Source organism: Lepidochelys kempii, chromosome 9, assembly GCF_965140285.1.
Source record: "Lepidochelys kempii isolate rLepKem1 chromosome 9, rLepKem1.hap1, whole genome shotgun sequence".
NCBI lineage: Eukaryota > Metazoa > Chordata > Testudines > Cheloniidae > Lepidochelys > Lepidochelys kempii.
The window spans coordinates 57,189,649-57,216,733 of NC_136388.1; the positions used below are offsets into that span (position 1 = coordinate 57,189,649).

A 27,085-nucleotide genomic window follows, 5' to 3' on the forward strand; every position below is an offset into this window, starting at 1 on the left:
GTGGGGTTCATAGGGGTCAGTCCTGGGTCTGGTACTATTCAAAAATTTCATTAATGACTTCAGTAATGAAGTGGAGAGTATGCTTATAAAATCTGCAGATGACACCAAGCTGAGAGAGGTTGCAAGCACTTTGGAGGACAGGATTAGAATTCAATATCACCTTGACAAATTGGAAAATTGGCCTGAAATCAATAAGATGAAATTCAACAACAAGTGTGAAGCACTTCACTTAGGAAGGGGAAAAAAAAAAAATCACAAAATGGGGAATAACTGAATAGGTGGTGGCAGCACTGTGGAAAAGGATGTGGGGATTATAGCAGCTCACAACTTGAATGAGAGTCCACAATGTGATGCAGTCGCAAAAAAGGCTAATATTCTGGGGTGTATTAATAGGAGCATCATACGTAAGGTAAGTAATGTAACCGTCTTGCCCTCTACTCAGCATTGGTGAGGCTTCAGCTGGAGTATTGTGTCCAGTTCTGGGCACCACACTTTGAGAAACAAGTGAACAAATTGAAGAGTCCAGAGAAGAGCAGCAACAGTGATAAAAGGTTTAGAAAATCTGACATATGAGGAAAGTTAAAAAAACTGAAACGGTTTAGTCTTCAGAAAAGACAACTCAGGGGGAACTAGTAACAGTCTTCAAATCCTGTTAAGGGCTGTTATAAAAAGGACTGATCAATTGTTCTCCATGCCCACCAAAGGTAGGACAAGAAGAAATGGGCTTACTCTGCAGCCAGGCAAATTTAGATTAGATGTTAGGAAAAACATTCTAACTCTGAGGGTGTTGGATCATATTAAAGAAGTTCTGTATTAAAATCACAAATGAGTTTGATTCCCCATAGTTTAAATTCCAGGGTATGACTAATTAAGAGGTCTCTTGGTTTTTGGTACTATTTCTCTACCTCTATGTGTGAAACTTGCAAGCTGCTAATTGTGTTAGTACATTCTAAGACAGAGTCTGTTCTCAAAGCAATTCTTTGTAACAACCACCACTCACACACAGAGAGAGACTCAAAGCAATACTCTAACAACAGAAACAGCACCCAGAGACTCCCTGCCCTTTTGTTGTATTCATCTCGCTTTGTTAACAATTGTGATTAAAATAGAAATAGAGGAGGTATGTGGATGGATGCTTGGTGTGGGTAATAACTGAATGATCAGGGAGGTGCCAGCCTAAGAATGCAGTGTCCATCGGCTGAAGAAGGCGTCAAGTAGAAATAACCAGAGGACCCCCAGAGGGCAGACTGGAATCCACCCAACAGCCTCAAGAATGGGAGAACCAAAGAACAAGATAATATCTGGCAGCACGGAGCCATCAGGAATGTGACATCTGCTGATTGATTCAGCAACAGCATGATGAAGCAATTCCCATAGACTGGCATAGGAAGAAATTCCTATAAAAATGGACTCTAGAAAGTGAGAACTTTGGGGTCTGATTCTGCAAACCAACTTCTAGGAGCATCAGATGTGCATCTGACAAGGCCCTGCTCCCTCCTCATGTCCAGGCCACCTGGCCAGTGGCTTGGCATGAGCAACTCTAAGGCTGGTAACTATGATAACAACCTTGCAGAACCTGTGTGTGTGTGTTTGTATAAATGAATGTGTGAATAAATATGAGACTGAATGGGAATGTTATAGCTATAACTAACTGCTTACTATGATTCTTTCTGTATCCACAATAAATGTGGTATTTTGCCTTTTCCCCTTTAATAGGATCCTGCTGGTTTTTATTTTATTGGTATAACAAGGGTAGCTCAAGCATAAATTCCCGAGGGAGGTTGTGGAATCCCCATCATTGGAGGCTTTTAAGAAGAGGTTGGACAAACACCTGTCAAGGGTGGCCTAAGTTTACTTGGTCCTGCCTCAGTGCAGGGGACTGGACTAGCTGACCTCTAGAAGTCCCTTCCAGCCCTAGATTGCTATGATTCTATTTGTTTGTGCGAGGCACAAAGAGACACAAGGGATACAGAACACAATCCCTTCCCTATCACTTTGTTGGGAAATCTCCTAAGGTCACCACAAAAACAGTTTTCTCCAAATCAGATTCAGTACAGACAATGCATGGTATGTATTGTTCTACACTACATACTGTTAACAAAACTAGCATGAGCAACATTTCTATCAATAGACTACATATTCCTTCTTGACTTCTATAGTGGATATTTAAACTTGATGATTCCAGCAGAAAGTGAGCCAACCTTCAATTTAGCTCTCCGTCATTTTCGTTAATTTAAAATGAGGAAAAGTTTTTATTCTATCCTCTAAAGCTTCCACGTGGCTCTTAGTTTATTTTGACCTGACAGGTGTCCCTTTAAAGATATTCTTACCATTACCACCACCTTACATTAAAACAAATGTGAAAATCTAACATCCTTTTCTGTACTTAGGCTGTTTATTTTTTGCATCTCTTAGCCTGAGCATCAGAACACAAAAGCTGCCATGATTGGTCAAACCAGTGTACCATCTGGTCAGGCAGCCAGTACAAGATGTTTCACAGAAAACTGAAAGAAACTCCGTAACAGACATTTATGAAATAACCAGTTCCTTAAACTAGTTTCTTCCTAGCTCATCATTTAACAGTTGATGTATGTTCTGAAACATGAAGGTTTATATCCCTTCTGTTTTTCCCTCCGGCAAATGTAACTGTAGATTATCTCATTACCCATGAGAGCATCTAATCCTTATTCTGAATCCAACCAAACCACTGGTTTAAATTATATATAGTGACATTTAGTTCCAGAGATTAACTAAAATAAACTGGCCTGCTGCACTTTGCATACCTAGTCAATTTCATACTCAGGTTCCCATGCACTGACACAGTCTTCCATAGTTCAGGCTATTTAAATACAAGCCAAGAGATTTTCCACTGAAATTTTTGTTGTGTCACTGATACGTTGCTACTGTTTTTGAGTTCTGTAAAACCTTGCTTTTACTAAATCCAAGGTTGATCATTCTCTCACTCTGTGTCCCCTTTTTAGTGTTTAATTACTGCTGAGAGATAAGAACTTACCAACCATAGTCTGAAGGGGAAAAAACAAAACAAAAATAAAACAAACTTTCCTTACAAATTCCATCAAGTTCATTGACTAGCCTCCCATCAAAGTCAGCCTTCATTCTACCTCTCCAACTCCTTTTGCAAATGAAATTAATAGGCAGCAGGTTTAAAACAAATAAAAGGAAGTATTTCTTCTTACAACGCACAGTCAACCTGTAGAACTCCTTGCCAGAGGATGTTGTGAAGGCCAAGACCATGACAGGGATAAAAAAAGAACTAGATAAATTCATGGAGGATAGGTCCATCAATGGCGTCCCTAGCCTCTGTTTGCCAGAAGCTGGGAATGAGTGACAGGGGATGGATCACCTGATGATTACCTGTTCTGTTCATTCCCTCTGGGGCACCTGGCACTGGCCACTGTTGGAAGACAGGATACTGGGCTAGATGGACCTTTGGTCTGATCAAGTAGGGCCATTCTTATGTTCACATAAAAGCCTACATGCAAAGTCACAAGCTAGCAGACTTCCACAGTCTTCTAGTTTCCACTTCCAGCATCCCCCTATGAGCTAAAACTAGAACACATCACTCAATGCGAGCACCTAGCCAGAACAGGGGAAAACCCAGCAAACTTAGTTTTCCTTTTTGTAATTATTGAGTAATATTTGTTTTCTTTCCCACCCCCTCAACTGTCAGTTTATGCCAAAATATTTAGATTTGTACAAGCAGAATATTAGGACTGTTTTGAGGACTGGCGTTAAAAACCCTTTTGAGGAGTTTACAAGCTCGGAAAGGTAGCATTCACCCATACACCAGAATCTGAAAGTGAAACCAACAAGCTTGCCCAGCAGAAGAGAAATGCAATAAGTAAACAAGATAAAGACAAACTACAGAACAAACAGCACCAACAGGGAAAGTTAAATGAGATGTTTAGAGTCCTTCCAGTCAGCAACTTCAGGTGTTGTTAGTGAGACAAATCAGGAAGGCTGCAATGTCTCTCTGGGTGAAGCTTCCTGGCAATACCCCACAAGTGTACACACAACAGCCACCAACTTGGACACCCCACGCCTCCTTGATTCCACAGAAACTAGCAACAAATGTTACTGCATGGTAAGTCTTCTCCATCCTTTCGGTGGAAAGCCCCTGGCTCAGCCTCTGAGCATTAGCACTCTCCTTGGGTGGTAACTCCCACTCCTTCTACCTGTCCCCGCACACTCCCTCCTCCTGCCTCTAGTCCCCACTTGGGCCCAGCCCCACAACCCCTCCTCCTGCTGCTTTATTGCTCCTCCTGTCCTACTCCCGACCCCAACGGCCTCCTCCTGTCCCCCCAGTCCTACCCTTACTTCCATCTGCCCCCAGGGCCCCTTCCACCTTTCTTCTGCTTTATTGCCCGCACCCCTTCTCCTCCTGCCCCCCAATCCTACCCCTCCCCCTTCTGTCCCCCAAACCCATTCCCCAGACCCACACCCCGCAGCCTCCTCCTGTCCCCCAGATTCCTTCCTCCTGCCCCACCCCCTCTTCTTGCCCCTTCCCCCAACTCCCGCCCCGCCCCCTCTCACCTGCACCCGCGGCCTCGCTTTCCAGGCGGGGAGTCCCCAGCCCGGCGCGCTGTTTACCTGCCGGCCCCAGTCGCTTTCCCCTCCGTTCGGCGAGCACGTGCACTTCCGCCGGGAACGCTCCCGACTCACGGGAAATGTAGTCACCAGCGCGGGGAGCGGGCCGCTTCCGCCCGAGCCGCGCTGCACGTTGGGAAACACCTGCTGCCTGCTGGGTATTGTAGTTCTATGGTGAGCGTGCCCGGCTCTTTGTGAGAGGCGCCGCCGAGAGCCCAGAGCGGCAGCGAGCAGCCGAGGGGTAAGGGACAGCTTCCCCTGGCTGGCTCAGACTGCCCAGCCCGTGTCCTCCTGGGGCCTCCCCAGACCCGCTGCCGCAAATCACATTCAGATTCTAGTTCGAAGCGACTCTCGGAGTACCCCTCAGAGCAGCAGCGTCCGCTAGAGGGCCCCCACCCCAGCACCTAAGATTTAGTTACAAAGTTTACTTTCAGTAAAAGTCATGGACAGGTCACGGGCTATGACTTTTTGTTTATTGCCCTAACTTGTTCATTACTTTTACTAAAAATACCCATGACATAGCCTTAGAGATATACCATCTATCCACTCAGAACAGGACTTCACAGGATGTTTGAGATTCAAAACCCAGGCTTGGGTTGTTTTGGTGTTGACCAGTCGTGATCCTGTAGCATCTCATCTGTTTCCTCACAGGGCAGGGTCAGACACAGTTTGCTCCATATTTCAGCATCAGTCATACTCAGGACATATGCTCTGTGATGCAGATACATGGTTAGGTGCCAAGGACATAGCTTGTTGAGATATTGTCCTTTAAAAATAAGTCACCCTTTATATTTCACATATCTTCATTTCCTAATCCTGCTCTCACTGCATCTCTCCCAGGCAGCCAATGTCATACAGGCCCTTGGCATCTACTATGAATGCCTCTCAGTGGAATTAACATGCCACAAGAGCAGCATCACCAACCCTAAGTGTTCAAATTTGAGCCAGGCCCCTCCAAATTATGAGACTGACTTAAAAATCACAAGCGTTTTTTGTTTTGCTTTGTTTGTTTTTTAATAGTACATTTGGAGACCTTTTTATTTGACTTCTGGTTTTCAATATTGCCACTCCTTGCAATTTTACTGTGAGTGTGGCACAATATTTGGTGGCTATGTGAGCACCTTAGTTATGGAATCCGATTATTTCTGGACAATTTCAACTTTCATTTTAAAGAAAGGTAAATGTCTGGCCTTCTTGGCTGCACAGAAGAACTCAAAAGCATGAACCATACATGTACCAGCACCAGAAAGCAAACAAAAATAAACCCAACTGATTTTTGAAGCCAATCTCATGATTTTAGGGGCCTTGACTCATTTTTATTACCACATTAGTGGGTTTTGAACCTTTAGGCAACACTCAGGTCACATTTCCAATCTTTTCTCTTCAACAGAGGGCTAGAAACTTACTTAAAAACACTGAAAGCTGAAATCCCAGGCAATCACGGGACCCCAGGAGCTGCGGGCTTTAAGAAACACAACAAATATAGAGAGACTCCAATCTGGCAATGCCGGGAAAGTGATTTCAGAGCACACCAAAATCTTCCTTGTTTGCTCACTTCACTAGGGTTGGACTACAACTCCCAGAATCCCTTAGCAGAGTCGGAGGAGGGAGGAAATTCCTTCCAGGCAGCAATGGCTGAAGGGGCGGAGAGGAAGCCGCTGCTTGAGATGGTGAGTGTCTGGGAGGCCAGGCCTCCCTGGTTCTCCCTGTCCTGCTGTGTTCCCTGGCTGAACGATAAGAGTACTAGGGAGGCAGGCTGGGGGGGCTCAGGCTTGTGGCAGAAGAGCCATGTGGTGACCTACTGCTTCCCCTTGTAGCCCTCAGGCCACAGGGTATGCTGTTCCCAAATCCCTCAGCTGCAATGAGCCTGGGACTGCTTTCATGGGTGGTCCTGTTTTCTGCCTACCTCGATCTTTATCTGGCTCCCGTGGCTGGAATATCTGAGAGCTCACCTACGTTCCTGGATTCAGAGAGAGAAGACGCGTTGTCTCTGTTCTGCAGATGGCGGCTGGGGAGGCACTGGGGTGGATGATGATTGCCTCAGGGAGTCTGGGGGCAGAACTGGGACTCACACCCAGATCTGTGCAAAAATGCTGTTTTATTTGTGTCCCCCCAGCCTCCACACCCCAGTACTGCCACCCTCAACCCTTCAAACATAATGAGTCGAGCTCCTCCCCAAAATCATACGATTTTAAAATCTAGTAAATGTGGGTTCTTTTTATTTTCTTTCTGGGTTTTGAGCCTTTTGGGGCTCATGTTTTCAAGCTTTCTCTACCGCCATGAGCACTAGAAAACTTGACTTTTCTTTTAAAATGAAAATAGGTTCTCACAAAATCATGTGAATCTACAAGCTGGGGCTTTAAGAAAAACACTTGTGATTCTAGACAGTTGGAAACGCTGTCCCCCCCCCTTCCCCCACCTACTTAGTTGTCTCATCACTATCTCGCCTGTAAGGCACAGATCCCCAAAGCTATTTAGGCACCTAACTCCAATTGATTTCCCATTGGGAATTAGGTGCCTAAATCCCTTTGATGAGCAGGGCCCGGATTATCAGTCACAATATATTTGTACAGTATCTAGCACCATGGATCTCAACTTGGTCAAAGCTAAGTGCTACTGCAATATAAATGTTCAGTAGTAATAAGATCTCAAGTCTCCTTAAGTGTAAGGCCACACTTCTGGTTTTGCTAGGACCTTTCACCTCCACAGCCCACCGCTCTGTTAAAAATGACCTTAAATGTGCCCTGCAACTGAGGCCAGAAAGCAAGTGTATCCTTCAGAAGAAGATAAGATGTGGCATAGCTACAGAGCAGTAGAGGCACCACCAACCAGTTACTGATCTTCAGCCAATCCCATTCAGAGTTTTCATCTCTCCACATTCAGCTTGAGTCTCCATTACAATTAATGCTGCAAACCTCCTTTCTATAATGTAGTTCTAAGTACTGGCTGTTGGTAACAAAGAAGATAAGCAGATGTGTTGTTTATGCTTGATTTGCAGTGTGTTTTGGAGACAAGGGAGTCAAGAAGGAGGTTGATAAATTGGAGGGAGTTCAGAGAAGAGCCATGTGAATGATTAAAGGATTAGAAAACCTGCTTTACAGTGATAGACACAAGGTGCTTGATCTATATAGCTTAACAAAGAGAAAGTTATTTAATAATGGGCTCTCCCATCTATCCAAGGGCAGGTCTACACTTAAAATGCTGAAGCAGCACAGCTGTACCAATGCCGCTGTAGCGCTTCAGTGAAGACACTACTATCTGACAGGAGAGCTTCTCCCATCAGTGTAGTTAAGCCACCTCTGTAAGAGGCAGTAGCTCACTATGTCGACAGGAGAAGCCCTCCTGTTGACAAAGTGCTGTCTACACACTGTTTTCACAACCCTGAGTGACGTAGTTACACTGATGTAAGTTTGTTGTGTAGACCTGGCCAGAGAAAGGTATAGCATGATATAATGGCTGGATGTCAAAAATAGACAATTTCAGACTGGAAATAAAGCATACATTTTTAACAGTGAGAATAATTAACCATTGGAACAACCAAGGGTTGTGATGGATTCTTCATCACTGACAATTTTGATTGGATGTTTTTCTGAAAGCTCTGCTCTAGGGATTATTGTGGTGCAGTTCTCTGGTCTATGTTATACTGGAGATGAGACTAGATGATCACAATGGTCCCTTCTGGCCTTGGAATCTAGGAATCTAATGACACTGAAAAGAATGGGGAGTTTTGGCATTGATATCACTGGGAGTTGGGACCAGGATTAAGGGCATAGGCCTTCATAGGGAGGGTTCAATTGACCAAAACCCAATACATTAGATTAAACAGTTCTCTAAAAATGGGATATTGTGCCCGAACTGAAAGTTGTATGTGAAACCCCAGCTGCATGGCGTATGGCATATTATTTTATAATCAGTCTAGCCCAGCAGTGGAATAGCTGGGCGATTAGTTTGCTTAGCAGACAAAATTGTGTCCCTTGCGTAGCAGTGAATTACTATGGGCTCAGTGTTTTCCTGCAAGGGTCAATCACACATCGGACAAGAAATCTTTCTATCAGGGATTCACAGAAGCGGCAGGAGGTCCCCATCTCCAAAAATCCATGGGTCCCTGATGACCGTATAGGTTATAGGAGAGCTGCTGGAGACCGCAGGCATTGGCACAGAAGTCACTCCCTTCTGCCATCTCCACAGCCCTGCTCCATGGCAGTGTGGCTTCTTCAGGATTTGTGATGCCAGAGCTCCCCTGCTGCTCTCATTGTTTCACAGAGCAGGCAGGGAACCAGGTCAGGCTGAACAGAGATATGGTCAGTATGAAGTTGTATCCTGGGTGAAGCCTTGGATTGGTTTTATTTGAGGGTGGGTAGTGGTATGGCAAGCAGCCATTATTTGCCCCTTCACTTGCCCTCTCTTGAGATACAGAGCTTGAATCCAGTGGACCATCTACATGGCAGGTGGGCTGTGAAGTCTAAGGGATGTCTGAGGAAGGATGGTGGTTAGGGCACCAGCCTAGGACTTGGGCGAGCTAGGTTCAGTTCCCTGCTCTTTTACAGACTCCCTGTGTGACCTTGGGCCAGTTGCTTAGTCTCTCTGGACCACAATTCCGCATCTGTACAATAAGGATAATAGCGCTGCCCTACTTCCCAGGGCGTTAGGAGCATAACTATATTCAAGACTGTAAGGTGCTCAGATGCTGCAGTGAAAGGTCCGTATGGTGCCTGAGATAGATAGAAGGGGTAAGTACTAGGGCTGTCAAGCAATTTAAAAAAATGAATCGTGATTAATCATGTGATTAAAAAAAATAATAGAATACATTTATTTAAATATTTTTGGATGTTTTTTACATTTTCAAATATATTGATTTCAATTACAACACAGAATACAAAATGTACAGTCCTTACTTTATATTTTTTTATTACAAGTATTTACACTGTAAAAAAACAAAAGAAAAAGTATTTTTCAATTTGCCTAATACAAGTACTGTAGTGCAATCTCTTTATCATGAAAGTTGAACTTACAAATGTAGAATTATGTACAAAAAAGCCTGCATTCAAAAATAAAAATGTAAAATGTTAGAGGTTGCAAGTCCACTCAGTCCTACTTCTTGTTCATCCAAATGCTCAGACGAACAAGTTAGTTTACATTTGCAGGAGATAATGCTGCCCATTTCTTGTTTACAATGTCTCCTGAAAGTGGGAACGGGTATTCACATGGCACTGTTGTAGCCGGCGTCGCAAGGTATTTACATGCAGATGCACTCATGATTCATATGTTCCTTCATGCTTCAACCACCATTCCAGGAGACATGGATCCGTGCTGATGACAGGTTCTGCTCGATAACAGTCCAAAGCAGTACAGACCAATGCATGTTCATTTTCATTATCTGAGTCTGATGCCACAAGCTCAAGGTTGTTTTTCTTTTTTGGTGGTTCAGGTTCTGTAGTTTACGCATCAGAGTGTTACTCTTTTAAGATTTCTGTTTAGCGTACCTGGTTCGTAAATACCTTCCAATGCCAGCTGCAAAAGTGTCAAGCAAATGCCTGTTCTCACTTTCTGGTGACAGTGTAAACAAGAAACGGGCAGCATTAACTCCTGCAAATGTAAACAAATCTGTTCGTCTGAGTGATTGGCTGAACAAGAAGTATGACTGAGTGGTCTTGTAGGCTCTGAAGTTTTACATTGTTTTGTTTTTGAGTGCAGTTATGTAACAAAAAAATCTACATTTGTAAGTTGCATTTTCACGACAGCGATTGCACTACAGTACTTGTATGAGGTGAATTGAAAAATACTATTTCTTTTGTTTATCATTTTTACAGTGCAAATATTTATAATAAGAAATACACACTTTGATTTCAATTATAACACTGAATGCAATATATATGAAATTGTACAAAAATCAAAATATTTAATAAATTTCAATTGGTATTCTTTTGTTTAACAGTGCAATTAAAACTGCAATTAATCGCAATTAATTTTTTTAATCACGAATAATTTTTTGAGTTAATCGCGTGCGTTAGCTGCGATTAATCGACAGCCCTAGTAAGTACTAATTCTGTGGCGGGCTTCCTTCCTCCCCAGGCAGGAGTGTGGGATGTATGCACAGAGAATTCTCGAACCTAGGAACATAGCTGTTTAGGGTGTTTGTCACAAGGTGGTGGAGGATGTTTTTGGGTTCAGATTTCACACCTGATCTTTAGAGAAACATCAGTAGCCCTATCTAATGCTTGTCAGCACCACAGGATGTGACACCACTTTATTTTGTATAATATCTTTCATGGAGCTAAATGACACAGGTACCAAGTTAAAACCCAAGCCAACAGCAGAGGGAGGGAGAAATTGAGAGGAGACAAAAGTGGCATTTTCAGAAATGGATGGAAGAGTGAGATCCAAGAAGGTGCCTGCTGCTTTAATTTCTTGAAGCATTTCATTGTGTTGCCCTGTGTTTTGAGCTCACTGAGATTGTCCCACAGGGAATATAAACAGCAAAGTCTGTGCTATGTTAGATGGAGCTAGGTTAGAAGCTAGGGTCAATATTTTCTAAAACTGGCCCTATTTTTCAAAGGGATTTTTTGGAATGAGGACCAAGGAGTCTCAGATAATCATTTTGTTAGCTGCAAGATCTTTCTGTGGTAGAGATTTCCCACCCTTTAAACCGACACATTGGCAAGATTATTCAGCTCTGTAGTGAGAGTTTCAGACTGGCCTTTCTATCCATGAACCCAAACTTTTTTCTTATGTCTGCCTTTCCTTCATCAGTTGATTCAGTGCTGTTGTAGCCATGTTGGTCCTGTTATTAGCAAGACAAAGTGGGTGAGGTAATATCTTTTATTGGACCAACTTCTGTTGGTGGAAAGAGACAAGCTTTTGAGCGTATACAGAGCTCTTCTTCAGGCTTTCACCTGATGGAGAGCTCTGTGTTAGCTTGAAAGCTTGTATCTTTCACAAACAGAAGTCAGCCCAATAAACGATATTACCTCACCGTCTTTTGTTTCCTTCACCAGGTTCCTTGTACTTTTTTTCTCTCTCAGCCAATGCACTAGATGGCACCACAGTTCACCATAGCTGGATTTGTATCACTTACTAGCTTGAAAGGAACTTGTTTGTCCAGCAGTCCAAGACGATGTAAATTATTACTCTCTGGACAGCTCCTCCAGAGTCTCCAGTTGCCAGCCAACCAACCAATCAATGGGGAAGGGGCTATTGAGAATGGAGGGGGCTGCACAGGGGAAACAAATGGATTGTTGTTAGTAGTATCTATTATTTATTGCCTGTTTTAAAAAGGAACCATGTAAATATGGTCAGTTATTGTTCCAACAAAATGCCCAATCATGCATATCTCCTCATAAGTAACCATGACTACTTCCATTGACACATTGTGGAAAAGGGTAGAAGGATCAGGCCTCTAGACAGCAAACCAGACACTTTGATCTAGAAATGTCCCATAGTGTACAGACCCATACACAGTAAAAGAGAAAGGGGACTGAAATGGGTTGCTTGATATAAGAGATGTCAGGGAATTTAGGGACAGACTTGCACCGGGGTCCCGAATCAGTTACCACCTGTACTTGCATACAAAACAATTTGTGTATAAATTGACCCTTCTGATTGCCCATTGAACATGAATAAAAACCAGTGTCCCAAATATAAACTAGCCACCACCCTGTCTAGCTAATCTAGTCCCTCTATGTGCAGCACTAATGTAGCCATCACTGCAGTATGTGGGTACCACTTACAAGGTTAAATAATTTACAGCCCCTCTAAGCAGAAAGATCTTTTATATGATATGGGATTACAGCTATTAGGATTGCTTAGCTGGAAGAGGCAAATAAATATCTGAGATATGGTCTGTCAGGACCAGGATCTACAGCCTGCCCTTGGTATGGATATCCTGGATAATTTTGTGGGTCTTTCCCATCTCTAAGGGGTTGTCTATGCAGGGAAATTGACCAGCATAGCTTTAGCAGAATAACTGTTCTTTTATAGGTTTCAGAGTAGCAGCCCTGTTAGTCTGTATTCGCAAAAAGAAAAGGAGGACTTGTGGCACCTTAGAGACTAACAAATTTATTTGAGCATAAGCTTTCGTGAGCTACAGCTCACTTCATCCACTGAATGCATCCGATGAAGTGAGCTGTAGCTTACGAAAGCCCTATGCTCAAATAAATTTGGTAGTCTGTAAGGTGCCACAAGTCCTCCTTTTCTTTTTGTTCTTTTATAGCCATGCCAATATAACTCCCCTGTGTAGATACTCTTCCGGAATAAAAGCAACTTTTTTTCTGGAATAATTACTCCACTTAGAAACATCTTTGGGGATCTAGAGGCAATTTGATTGATTGTGTATTTCCGATTAGGAAAGCTGCCATTAAAACAGATCAGTTCTTCTTTTTTTCCTGTTTTTCCATAATTTGAGAACAAGGGGCCACCGGATGAAATGAATGGCAAGTAAATGTAGAAAAATAAAATATTGCTGCACACCAGGTGGAATTCCCTACACCAGGAAGGGGATCGGGCTTTCAGGTCAGATAATGGAGAACAATTTTCAAATGGGATGGATAATTTGACACCTACATACCACAGTGATGGGCACATTGGAAATACATAGAGACATCCAATTTCATGCCTCTGGGCACAAACTGATTACTGCAGGACCATGTCAGAACCCTCCCTATGTATACAGCATGACACAAGTGGTGTTTTACTGGAGGGATGCTGTTTGCCTTCTCTGAAGCATCAGATAACAGCCACTGCTGGAGGACCAGTGGTCTGATCATCTATGGCAAACCTTCCATCCCTATGGAGATCCGGAAATGTATCAAAGAGATCTCTGTGCGAAATAGGAGGGAAAAATCAAGTCTCCGGGAACCAGACTGGTCTGGCACAGCATGTTCTCTGTGGTTGCATAGGCTGTCATCCATCAGATCAGTGCACCGGATTCTCAGAGTGCACTAGACAGATGGAAAAGCTAAATGCACTGTAGTCTGCTGTGTGGTTTGTTGCCTTCTCAATCTCCTTTAAGAAGTCTGCCCTGTGCGTCTCCTGTGATGCACTGCACTAGGCCACACAGCCCTCTTTTCCGTGAACTCTGTGATTCTGCAGTGGTCAATATGGCTAACCACGGGTGCCAGGTGGCCCAGGGGATAGCCACACTGGCCGCCGCTGGAGTGGCTCTGCAGCTAGCCGCTGGAGTGGCTCTGCAGCTAGCCGCTTGGGTGGCCTTGCAGCCAGCTGCACTGGTCGCTGCTGGAGTTGCCCTGGGGCCAGCCGCAATGGCCGCTGCTCGGGCAGCCCCGGGTGGCTGGCCCCAGGGACTGCCCGAGCAGCAGCTGGTGCAGCTGGCCCCAGGGACCTCCTGAGCAGTGGTCCCAGGGCAGCAGGAGCAGCCACAGCTCAGTGGCCTCTGGCAGCAGTCTGGGGGTGGTCCCTGGGGGCACCCCCAGAGTAACGGTCTCTTGGGGCCTGCAGCAGCACCCCCAGGGGTCCCGCAGAGCAGGACTCTTCCAGGGGGCCCCCCAACTAAGATTTAGTCAGAGGTATTTATAGTACAAGTCATGTACAGGTCACAGGCTGTGAATTTTTGTTTTTTGCCCGTGACCTGTCCATGAATTTTATTAAAAATACCCATGACTAAATTGTAGCCTTATTGATAAACATACAAATCCACATGTGCATGTATTTGGGCATAGGGGGCCTGATCCTGTGACATATTGACCCTTGAGGGTGTGCCACACTGTGCAGGATCAGGCCCCTAGAGACATGACGCAGCAGTGGATCCAGAATCCTCCTGATATAGTCTGTCAGACTCCTGCCAATACACCAATTACTAAAAGCTCCAACAGGACAGGTTTGGGATTGGGATTCCCTCCCAAACCAGCAGAGCATCTAAATAATCTGCCAGCCATCAGAATGCTGCTGAGCTTCTGACCTCTCCCTGGGCTAAGTATAGCTTCTGCATAGTCAGATTTGACCAGTCAGTCCCAGCCATTTCTTCTCTCAGAACTGGAGTGAGGTCTCAAGGTTGAATGTGTAGCCAGAGCTATACAAAGCCCTCATCTCTTCACCTTCTGCCCACAGCCAGTTCCTCAAATGCTACAGAAAGTTCACAATTCCATTCACTTCTCATCACATGGCAACACCCTCAGCAGTTACATTCATCTTTGCACAGGCACAGACACTGCAAGGAATTTGCTCAGAGTTTTAAAAGAACATGGACAGTGATTTCAGAGAATGAGGAGGGTTACCAAGATCTGCTAGAGAATTCAAGGACTGGCTCCAGAAAGCCCCAGCAATCCCTGTAGATTACATGCGGCACAATAATTATATTAACGTTATAATCCTTTGTATTTCTACAGCCCCTTTCATGTTAGGATCTCAAAGCACTTTAATAAATTAAGCCTCACAACCCTTTGGTGGGGTAGGTAAATATCATCCCCAATTCTACACATGGGGAAAATGAGGTGCAGAGAGAGAGGTTAAGGAATAAGTCCTTCCCCCACAGTGGTCATTGGCAAAATTTCCATGGGAGTAAGAAGACAAGAAATGAGGGACTTTCCCTATGCCACTCAGTGAGATCGTGGCATTGCTGAGAACAGAACTCAAGTGAACTAACTCCCAGTCCCCTCCCACACACATTAGACCCACCTCCTTCCTGTTTGTTCCCAGAGCTGGTTGTTATTTTGCTAGTCTGCAAGGAAGTATTTACTGATGTCTTTAGTGTCTATTGAGGCTCAGAAGCATCTTTCCATAGCTCCAAGCTCCTTGGGTAGCCATTAAAATGGCATCAGACTAAAGAAGAAAATCCCACTTGCCTGCTCTCCCCTCTCTCAGGGCATATGAGCCCGTTTAAACCACCCTTCGTGACCCCACCCCTGTAAATAACCACCTCCTTCATCAGCCTATTGCACGCACCCCTCAACCTGCTCTTTCCTGAGAAGTTGAAGGAAACCAATGTGGGGCCTGACAGGCAGAAGAAGGGCTTAGATGGCCCAACCAAGATCAGGGCCCCAATGTCGTGGGCACAGAGTGAGATCCTGTCCCAAAGAGCTCACAATGGGATGGGAGAGAAAAGCAGCATGTCACCAACAGGGAACTGAGGCCCAGAGGGTTAAATTATTTGCCCAGTGTCAGACAAGGAGTCTGGAGCAAAGCTTGGCACTGAACCCGGATCTAATGCCTTAGCCACAGAATTATCAAGATGTTCTCCCAGCCTGAGACCCTTCAGCTAAGACCAGATATCAAGAGCTGATCTAAATGCTGGACAAACAGGATTTTAAAATGGAACTGCTGTTTTTTTAACTCCTAGTGCTGACTTGATCTCCGTGACAGACACGGAGGCAGTGTGGCCTCGTGAATAGAGCACTGAACGGGGACCTGGGAGACCCAGCTCTGCCACTGGCTCACTCTGACTCCTTGGACAAGTCATGTCACTGCCCTGTGCCTCGGTTTCCCCATATATAATGGTGATAATGATACTGACCTGCTTTGAAAAACACTTTGAGATCTGCTGATGAAAACGCTAGGTAAGAGCTAGGTGGTGGTATTACTGGAGTGATATCTTGATCCTATTGAAGTCACTGGTGAAATTCACATTCATTTCAATAGGGTAGGATTTCACCTAGAGCAGTGGCTCTCAACCTTTCCAGACAACTGTACCCCTTTTAGGAGTCTGATTTGTCTTGTGTACCCCCAAGTTTCACTTCACTTAAAAACTCATCATCATCACTCCCATAACCGCATTGGTCGTTGGGGCACTATCATTGATGAGCAATGAACCAAATGTCTCCACCCCTGATGATTGTGTGTCAGTGCTTGAGTCTCTGCAAAGTCCATTCCTGTCCACTCTTTTATGTTGTTAATCCATCTCTTCTTCTGTCTACCTCTTCCTCTCTTCTGCTGTACTGTCCTTTGGAGGATGATCTTGGGTAGGCCAGATGATCTTGTTACATGGCTGTACCACTTCAGCTTGCACTTCTTCACGGTCATCAGGAGGTCTTCATATGACTCAGCGCATTGGGTGATGATGTTGCAGATCTCTTCATTAGTGACGTGGTCGAAGTAGGAGATGCCCAGGATTTTATGGAAGTATCTCATCTCTACTACCTGTATTTTCCGTCAGGGTCCGTGTCTTGCATGCATACAGAAAAATGGAGGTGACCAATGCATGCAGCAGTTTCAGTTTGGATTCCAGGAAGATGTTCTTATTCCTCCAAATTGGCTTTAGCTTTGCCACTGCTGCTGTGGTTTGTGTAGTTCTTGCCCGAATTTCTGCCTTGGATCCTTCATCAGTGATGATTGCCCCCAAATACTTGAACTATTTCACTGTCTCCAGCTCTAGTCCACTGACAGTGATAGGTGAGCTGATCCCATCACGTTTTTTGTCATCAGCTTAGACAGCCCAGATTCAACAGAGGAGGATGACTTTCCAATTCTAAGTGAAGAAGTGGAGACAGCTGTGAAATCACTCAAGAACAGAAAGGCTACAGGTATTGACAACATCCCAGCCAAATTGATGAAATTCGGAGGACAAATAGTAATAGATGTGCTCCTCCGAATTTCATAATTTCGGCTGGGATGTTGTCAATAGATCTGCAGCAAGATCCGGCAGACCGGTGAGTGGCCCTTCACATGGACACAGTCACTAATCATCACTCTGCCAAAGAAAGGCAACCTGCAATTGTGTCAAAATTACTGGACCATAAGCTTAGTTAGCCATCCCAGCAAAGTGTTGTTGAAAGTCATATTGAACAGATTGAAGCCACAAGCGGAGAATATCATTGCTGAAGAACAGGCTGGCTTTTGTGCTGGAACAAGTACCACAGAACCGATTTTCAACCTTCATGTTCTATGTGAGAAGTACTTACAACACCAGCAGGACATCTACCATGTCTTTGTTGACTTCAAGAAGGCATTTGACAGAGTACGGCACGAAGCTCTCTGGGCAACTATGAAGAAGTACAATGTTGGTCGCAAGCTTATTCTTACCATTAAACAACTGTATGCCAAGGCCAGCCGTGCAGTTCTCGTCAATGGCACAATAGGAGAGTGGTTTTGCACCAAGGCTGCCTTCTTTCACCCACACTGTTCAACATCTACTTGGAGCTTATAATGACTGATACCCTAGAAGATCACATATGCACAGTCAGCATTGAGGGGCGAACAATCTCAAATCTTGGTTCGCTGACGACATTGATGGCCTGGCAGGCAGTGAAGATGAACTTGCCAACCTTGTGAAACAATTGGATGAAACCTCTGCAAAATATGGCATGGAAATCAATGCAGAGAAAACCAAGGTGATGACTTAAAAACTGCTTGCTTACAAAATTAGACATAAAAATACAAAAGTGTCACAGCACACTGTTACTGAAAAATTGCTTACTTTCTCATTTCTACCATATAATTATAAAAGTATCAATTGGAATATAAATATTGTACTTACATTTCAGTGTATAGTGTATAGAGCAGTATAAACAAGTCATTGTCTGTATGAAATTTCAGTTTGTACTGACTTTGCTAGTGCTTTTTATGTAGCCTGTTGTAAAAGTTAAAAGTCTAGTCAGTGGCGCAAGCAGGGCCTGGGGCTAAGGCAGGCTCCCTGACTACCCTGGCTCAGTGTGGTCCCAGAAGTGGCCGCCAGCTCTCCCACCACCATAGCTTCTGCTGCTTGTTGTTGATGAGAGAGGTCTCTCCCATCGGCATAACGTGGCTACACGAGCTCTCTGACAGTGGCACAATGGTATTGGTGCAGCTGTGCCGCTGTACGCTTGTAAGTGTAGACTTGGCCTGACTCCTTTCAACAAACTTTTTCCTTTAGGAAGCTTTTCCTGTCATCTCACCTCACTGCTTATTGCTTTTTATTTCACCCATTATTCCTAGATATTCTCCTTTTTCTCCCCACAATGGATCCCAGCTGGTATCCCTACAACTCGTCCAGCAGCAATAGATGCTGGGACTATTTCCCCCCTCTCTTGAGTGAAAAAAAGCACAGTCTTGTTACACTCAAGGTGCCAGTTTCCACAGACTCAGATAGTTATTGTTGAGTCTGGAATGTGACTCCCGGTGAAAGAGATCCGAGAATGGCTTGGTATTAAAGGTCGTTGAGGGTGGAATCTTGTACTCATGCTCCCAAAATTCCGTTGGAAGGCTGCGACCTTTGGGTGTGCAAGAAATGGAAGGATCAGAACCTAGGATAATACTAATCCTTTGACTGTATATATAATAATAATTCCTAACTTTTCTATCATGCAGTATATCTAGCCTTCGTCTATCTGGCAGCCGAGAAATCCCTGGGTTCTAAGAGGAAGGCTCTGGCTTTATATTTTTTTCCCTCCAGATTTATGTGGTGGGCCCATACTCCAGCTGTGGCATTTCTCCAAAAACAAGCTCTTGGCAAGTCTCAACCACTGTTTTCTAACACAGTGATGAACATAGATGAACAATGATGAACCTAGTTGTCCAGGTCTATGCTTACAGTCAGACCATGGGTGGGTGAGTCTGTTGCTGACACCAGTCATCAGAACTGAGTCATTTTTCTAGTATAGGCCTGGCCTTAGTTACTTCAGGAGGAGCTTAAATCATCTGGAGATATAATTTTTGTGCTCCTCTTGCTTTCCTGTGTCTGGCAGGTCCAGGCAGATGGGACAGATGGAAACTGTGTCACATTTGTGTTACATGATGAGGACCACACACTCGGCAACTCCCTCCGTTACATGATCATGAAAAAGTAAGTTGAGTCCCTGTTATAACTGGTACCACCTTAGGGCTATGTTTCTTGTCCCTTGACTTCTGATCTAGCACCTCTGGCACTCCTGAAGCTGGGTGAATATTACAAATCTCCCTACTTGGGTTCTTTAAACAAATGCACTTTGACTGCATATCTGCCCCTTTGGGAACAAGTTTACTGTCAGGCCTGGGAGTGGAAACAGTCAGTGTTCAAGTGAGAATTAGAGAATCTCATTTTGAACTTGCAAACACAAATATCCGCACTGGGAGCCTGATTCGTATGCTTATGCAGTCAAAAGAATAGTATCTCATGACCTACATGACCCTATCCAAACTATCCAGTAGTGAATATTTATGAGGAACTTCTTGTCATGAGTTCCAGCTCTAGAAGTATTCATGGAGGGGGGTTTTCATTTGATAATTTTAAAGGACAAATTGTGATAGTCTTGTAAGCTGCTCATGATAAATCACCATCAGCAAACCAGTGCTGTAACCTTTAGGCCGTGCTTCCTTTCAACTGCTAAAGCCAGGGCAACCACTCGACTGGTCCCAGGTTTGGGTCTGGGCAGCCGTGAAATCCATCCACAACATAGAAGAGGCAGGGGATGTTTATCTTGCTCCGTACCCCATCCACTTCAGGATCCAGCCCACCCCGCAGAAGTACACCTTCCCCTCTGCATGTCTGTCTCAGGGAGCTGTGGGTGATGGGAAGTGATTGCTTTTGAAACATGTGGGACCATCACGCAGTGCAGGTCTGCTTGCTTCAGAGGTTCCCTACACATGAGAGTGTCTGCAGTTGGCTTGCTGCTGATTTTGAGAGCCCATTTGTGCTTCCTGCTTCTGTCTCTCCTTGTAGCTCTGAAGTGGAGTTTTGTGGTTACAGCATCACACACCCATCTGAAAGCAAAATCAACTTCCGGATCCAGACCAGAGGTAGGAATGCAGCTGGGCTTCCTTGGACAGCTGTCCCTTGCCATGACAGGCCCTGAAACCATGGATCAGCCAGCCCCCTCCCTCCCTCTGCATGTCCTTCGTTCCACCATTCTACTGGGCAGTTGCTATCACCATCCATGATCAGTGCATCTTGAGTAGCAGTGATAGAGCTGGTCTCTGTCATCCCCCAGTGCAGAGCCCAGACGTGGCCTCTGTAGTAATCAGCAAGCTTGGGGAGTTGTGGTCCCAAAGCCTCACTCAGCACTGGGCATCCCACCAGGCATCACCCCCTGGTTAGCTCCCGGATGCCCCCTTTGCGTTAGATCTTCACCCAAAGCTTGTTACATTATACACTAAACAACAGATCCAGTCTGTTATACAACTCGATGGCCAGATATTGCTAATTCCTGGGGTGAATAGCACCGCAAGTGCTCTATGCAGCAGGGTGCCCTCTGGATGCTGTACTCCGCATTCCCCCGATCCTATCCTGATGCCCACACCAAAGGGCAGCCTGCAGGACTTGCCTGGGACTGCATCTGCCGTTGCAAGAGCAAGGCCAAAGATCTGCTCCATTTCCATACCTATCTCACAATTGTCCCACAGCATCTGACGCTCTGAATAGTTTGAAAAACCCAGCCCAAGCCTCTAACTTGGTTCCCAGCTCACAGGTCCCCTCTCCTGTGGCCTTGAGTGTTGGTTGCATAGAAGAGCAGAGCCACTGGAAATGGCCAAGTTGTGCTAGATGGCTTTTTAATTTTTTGAAGAATTTAGCAGTGCTGCAAAGTGCTGGATTGCTGGCCCCAGAGAGTGGAGCCTTAAGTCTGTCCACAGCACAAACTGCAGGGCAACCTTCCCCTACGCTGTCCCCTGCCAAAGGGCTTCAGCCTGGACTTGGGTCTCTGAGACACCAGTTCAAGCCTCCATGGCCCTTGTATGCTCTTCTCAGACTGCTGATGAGAGTGGGAGGGAGCATGATGTGAACGCTGGCCTAAGATCCTCACCTTATCACAGGAGCCGCCAAAGAGGTGTATGATGGTTGGTCACTACTGAGCTGGGCTAGGAGGGGAAGGGGGAGGGGAGGGGAAGTGTGGAGCCAGCCACACTTTATGCGAATGCTTCTCCTTTTCTGAAGGGGGGCTCCTGGCCATTGAGCCATTCCGGAGAGGACTGACAGAACTGGTGGATGTCTGCCAGCACGTGCTCAGCAAGTTTGAGGTGAGGTCACTGCTTCATGGTAAAATGACTCTGGGATCCTCTCTGTGGTCGGCAAAGGAGAGAAATAGCTGGCTGCACTGATTGACTGACAGAGGTACTAACATGTCCATGGCTGCAGCCGTTATCTAACTGATCCCCTCCTCACTCCTCTTGCAAGATCTGCACATATTTGGATGCAGACAGTTGTAGTAGTTAGAGAAGTGGAACTGGGAGTCAGCAGACTTGGGCTCTCTGACCAGCTTTGACACTGAATCGCTGTGTGACCTTGGGGAAGTCACTTCTCCTCTGTGTGACTCGGTTTCCCCATCTCTAAAGTGACACTTCACCTGCCTCTGAAAGGGGGGTTCTGAGAAGCAAGCAGTGTTTGTAGAGTGCTTTGGGAGCCTCAGATGAAAGTTGCTATACAAGGTAAATGCAAAATATTGCTATTTCACCCTGTTTGTTACATTTTACTGCAGTGTAGAGTAAAGAGCAGAGAATGCACAAATCTGCATTCCATATCCAAGGGGTTTCACCGTCATCTTGGAAGAGATGTTTTTTCTACCATACCAGGGGGATAGGATTTGGAAAGCCAACTGAGGCTCAGTAATCCTGCTTGTGGTAGAGAGCAGCTAGTGCATCATAGAGACAATTTGGTGTGGCAGGGGCGTAAGAATGCCAGTGTGAAGGGTGGCTTGGGTGTGAGTGGTGCATATGGAACCTGGATGCTGCAGAATAAATTTGGGATCAATAATCTGCTCCCCCCAACCCTAACGAATATGGACCTGTGCTCTTTGAAGGAATGGCCCGATGCAGTGGCAGGGACCTCAATGGGGGCAAAAATGGGCTCTGAATTTGTTCTCTTTCAAACATGCTGCTGTAATCTGTAAAGCATCTGTGTCTCTAGGCAGGCTGATCTGGGGGCTACTCCTGGGGGCGCTGCCTCACCTCCCTTACAGTGATCCAAGGTTATGATCAGAAATAAAACGCAACCATTTCTCAGAGCACCTAAAGCCAGTGGTGAGCTGGAGCCGGTTCGCACCGGTTTGCACGAACCAGTTGTTAAATTTTGAAGCTGGTTTAGAACCGGTTGTTAAAGGGGTGGGCAAACTCCGGCCTGCGGGCCACATCCAGCCTGCGGGACCATCCTGTCCGGCCCACCTGAGCTCTCGGCTGGGGAGGCTCCCCTGAGAATCCCTTTTTAATTTTTACTCCCCCGGATCTTCGGTGGCACTTCGGCGGCCTGTCCTTCAGTGCCGCCAAAGACCCGGAGTGACTGAAGGCCCTGCCATCGAAGTGCTGCCGAACACCCAGAGCGACTGAAGGAACTGGTTCTTCAGCTTTTGGCAGCTCATCACTGCCTAAAGCTCATCAGTTACCCTCCCCACCCTTCGGTCTTTTCAAGGAGGAGCCTCAGCCACATTAAAATGTTGCCCTTTTCATGTTTTATTCTGCCCAGGACAGTAAGTTCAGAACCAGAGAGCCTCTCAAAGCTCCTCAGGCGTGGACAAGGGTGTGGCTGTATTTTAATTCATCAAACATACAGCATTGACATTGGTCATTTGATCTCATTTGCAGGCAAGCATAAAGGAATACAGGGCCCAAAGAGAGGAGGAAATGGACTAGCCCCTGCAGCTGCTGGAGTACGGAATGGACATGTATATATTGTTCGTTTATGTTTAATGCCCCTGTTGAAAGCGGTTTTATTTTTTTTATGACGAATCTGAAGTAGACTGTGTAATTTCTCTAATAAACACTATAAGGTTCAGTCCAGCTTGCATTTCGCTCCATTCAGACCTGCCACGGATCCAGAAAAAGAAAGGGGTTTCCCGAAATTTTCTCAGGTCGGCAGTCCCCACCACACTTTCATTCTCACCCTTAGAAATCTCCACAGCCTCAAATTCACTTCAAGATCTGAGTCTGCACAAATCCCCCAGATCAAAGCACCCCCAACCACCTGCAGGGTTTGAAATCTGATGGGTTTCAGAGTAACAGCCATGTTAGTCTGTATTCGCAAAAAGAAAAGGAGTACTTGTGGCACCTTAGAGACTAACCAATTTATTTGAGCATAAGCTTTCGTGAGCTACAGCTCACTTCATCGGATGCATACTGCAGAAAGTATAGAAGATGATAATTTTTCAGCTTTCATCCCTTTTCTCTAAACTTCTTACATTTCCACACTTCTTCCATTTTTGGGGTGCCTTGATGACTTCCACCTAACCCTTTATCCACTCCTTGGGAGAAACTGAATATGATTTCGTGGTGTTGGAAGGGTAGCTGCAAAGACCAGAGTAATAACAGCATTAAGATTTCATCTGTCCAGTGAAGGTGCAGTTCCCACGCTCCTTGTGTCTGTTTGTGCCATGCTTGTGAGCATGTGCGTGTTTTTTAAAAAGCAGCAGTTCAGAAAGCAAAGGGGGTTTTGTGTCCGATTCCCTGGATTGAGCTCTTGGTGCACAAGGAAAATCCACCACCAGTGGTTGTGGGTTTATCATGATCACATTTGTTTAATTATCAAACGGGCACTCTGCTCATTCGCTACAACAACAGAGAACGTATCATTAGGCTTCACTTAGGGCATGGCTTATCCTGAGCAGCATAAATTACATATAATGTACAAGGAGAACAGATATGATGCCTTTACAATAAATCAATTCAGTTTGGATCCCAAATCAGTAACAGGATCCATATGGAGACTGAACCATTTACCAGTCTGTCTGCCTGACTCCAATCTCCTTTACACTGTTTGAAATCCTCATTTTCACCTATGGTAAAGGTGAGAAGAATCAAGCTCCGTGTATTTTAAAACAGAAGAGTCTGATCCTTCTTTTACCCTCCAAGAGCCTGCCTTCCAGTCTCTGTCTCATCCCCCATGAGAGTTAACATCCTTTGCCCCTAAAGGCAGTATGGCCTAGGGGAGAGCACACTGGAGTGTGACTCAGCAGACCTGGGTTTTATCCTGCCACTTGCCTGCTGGGTGACCTTGGCCAAGTTACTTCCCTGCTCTGTGCCTCAGTTTACCTAACTGTAAAATGGGGGTGATAATGCTGACGTCCTTAGGAAAGTGCTTTGAGATCTACCAATGATAAGAGCCAGATAAGAACATAACGTGCACGGCTGTACTGGGTCAGACTAATGGTCCATCTAGCCCACTATCCTGTCTTCTGACAGAGGCCACTGCCAGGGAATGAAGGAGGGAATGAAGAGAACAGGGCAATTATCCAGTGATCCCTCCCCTGTCATCTACTCCTAGCTTCTGGCAGGCAGAGGTTTAGGGACAACCAGAGCATGGGGTTGTCCCCCTGCCCGTCTGTCATGGATTTGCAGGCTCAGTACTCTGGGACAGCTCTGAACAAATTTTATACAGGACTCTCTTGTAGTGCAACAACGCCTCAGGCCACACACTCACTAGGGCAAGCCTCCTTCGGTCTGACCTTGGAGCATTCAGCAGCCCTGTTCACATTGTGAGTTCCCCACAGTAAGTCCACCTGAATAGGACACCTGGAGAAACCTTACATGCCCCCCAAAAGGGGCCATGCACCCGAACCACACAGTCAGCAGTGACCCTCAGCCAACAACGTAAAACAGAAGGTTTATTAGTTCTCTGGAATTCAGCATAGAACAGATCTTCTCAGGGTATGTCTACGCTACGAAATTAGGTCGAATTTATACAAGTCGGTTTTGTAGAAAGTGGTTTTATACAGTTGATTGTGTGTGTCCCCACACAAATGCTCTAAGTGCATGTAGTCGGCGGAGTGTGTCCACAGTACCGAGGCAACCATCGACTTCTAGAACGTTGCACTGTGGGTGGCTATCCCACAGTTCCTGCAGTCTCCGCCACCCATTTGAATTCTGGGTAGAAATCCCAGTGCCCAATGGGGCTAAAACATTGTCGCGGGTGGTTCTGGGTACATATCGTCAGGCCCCCATTCCCTCCCTCCCTCCCTCCCTCCGTGAAAGCAAGGGCAGACAATCGTTTTGTGCCTTTTTTCTTGAGTTACCTGTGCAGACGCCATACCACGGCAAGCATGGAGCCCACTCAGCTAACCGTCACCGTATGTCTCCTGGGTGCTGGCAGATGTGGTACTGCATTGCTACACAGCAGCAGTTAATTGCCTTTTGGCAGCAGACAGTGCAGTATGACTGGTAGCCGTCATCGACGTCGTCCTGGGTGCTCTTTTAACCGGGCGCCTGGGAAAACAGGGCAGTGACTCAGCCAGGTCATTTCCCTTGTTTCATCTCGTGGCGATTGAGTCCTACTGGCAGTACACTGTCTTTTAATCTGCAACTAGCAGAAGACGATGGCTAGTCGTCATACTGCACCGTCCTCTGCCGAGCACCCAGGTGTTGACGATGGCTAGGTGTCGTACTGCACAATCTGCTGCCAGCAAGATGTATAAAGATAGATGAAGTGGCTCAAAACAAGAAATAGACCAGATTTGTTTTGTATTCATTTTCTCCTCCCTCCCTCCTTCCCTCCCTCCCTCTGTGAAATCAACGGCCTGCTAAACCCAGTTCTGAGTTCTATCCTTGAGGGGGCCATTCAGTTTCTCACGAAGCCACCCCCTTTGTTGATTTTAATTCCCCGTAAGCCAACCCTGTAAACCATGTCGTCAGTCGCCCCTCCCTCCGTCAGGGCAACAGCAGACAATCGTTCTGCGCCTTTTTTCTGTGCAGGCACCATACCACGGCAAGCATGGAGCCCGCTCAGATCACTTTGGCAATTAGGAGCACATTAAACACCACACGCATTATTCAGCAGTATATGCAGCACCATAGAATATCAAAGTTGGAAGGGACCTCAGGAGGTCATCTAGTCCAACCCCCTGCTCAAAGCAGGACCAGTCCCCAATTTTTGCCCCAGATCCCTAAATGGCCCCCTCAAGGATTGAACTCACAACCCTGGGTTTAGCAGGCCAATGCTCAAACCACTGAGTTATCCCTCCCCCCAAACCTGGCAAAGCGATACCGGGTGAGTAGGCGGCGTCAGCGCGGTGACGTGAGTGATGAGGACATGGACACAGACTTCTCTCAAAGCACGGGCCCTGATAATGTGGGCATCATGGTGCTAATGGGGCAGGTTCATGCAGTGGAACGCCGATTCTGGGCTCGGGAAACAAGCACAGAGTGGTGGGACCGCATAGTGTTGCAGGTCTGGGACGACTCGCAGTGGTTGCGAAACTTTCGCATGCGTAAGTGCACTTTCATGGAACTTTGTGACTTGCTTTCCCCTGCCCTGAGGCGCAAGAATACCAAGATGAGAGCAGCACTCACAGTTCACAAGCGAGTGGCAATAGCCCTGTGGAAGCTTGCAACGCCAGACAGCTACCGGTCAGTCGGGAATCAATTTGGAGTGGGCAAATCTACTGTGGGGGCGGCTGTGATGCAAGTAGCCTGCGCAATCATTGAACTGCTGCTATCAAGGGTAGTGACACTGGGAAATGTGCAGGTCATAGTGGATGGCTTTGCTGCAATGGGATTCCCTAACTGTGGTGGGGCCATAGACGGAACCCATATCCCTATCTTGGCACCGGAGCACCAAGCCGGCAAGTACCTAAACCGCAAGGGGTACTTTTCAATAGTGCTGCAAGCACTGGTGGATCACAAGGGACGCTTCACCAACATCAGCGTGGGATGGCCGGGA

The 27,085-nt window shown here is 45.9% G+C and overlaps 2 protein-coding genes across 9 annotated transcripts in view; one reads left to right on the forward strand and one right to left on the reverse strand.

The window, feature by feature from the left end:
- VAMP7 (vesicle associated membrane protein 7) overlaps positions 1–4,669 on the reverse strand; it is an 83,875-nt gene extending 79,206 nt beyond the window's left edge. For 3 of the 8 annotated variants that reach the window (XM_073360545.2, XM_073360548.2, XM_073360544.2), the window contains exon 1: positions 4,555–4,669. The gene's annotated coding sequence lies outside the window, so the exon portion shown is untranslated. The remainder of the gene's footprint in view (positions 1–4,554) is intronic. The other 5 variants (XM_073360550.1, XM_073360549.2, XM_073360546.2 and 2 more) reach the window with 2 other exon arrangements.
- LOC140917509 (DNA-directed RNA polymerases I and III subunit RPAC2) lies at positions 4,078–23,214 on the forward strand. Its single transcript, XM_073360554.1, has 6 exons — positions 4,078–4,105; positions 6,172–6,278; positions 19,218–19,315; positions 20,171–20,247; positions 21,380–21,462; positions 23,020–23,214. Exons 1-6 carry the CDS (start codon positions 4,093–4,095, stop codon positions 23,065–23,067), a joined length of 426 nt encoding a protein of 141 aa, XP_073216655.1. The 5' UTR covers positions 4,078–4,092; the 3' UTR covers positions 23,068–23,214.
- The last annotated feature ends 3,871 nt before the right edge of the window (positions 23,215–27,085 follow it).

Bases quoted from the DNA above. Each gene is read 5' to 3' on its own strand.
- LOC140917509 (XM_073360554.1), top strand. The intron at 19,316-20,170 runs GTAAGTTGAGTC...CTCTCCTTGTAG, and splicing joins CGTTACATGATCATGAAAAA to CTCTGAAGTGGAGTTTTGTG. The intron at 20,248-21,379 runs GTAGGAATGCAG...CCTTTTCTGAAG, and splicing joins CTTCCGGATCCAGACCAGAG to GGGGGCTCCTGGCCATTGAG.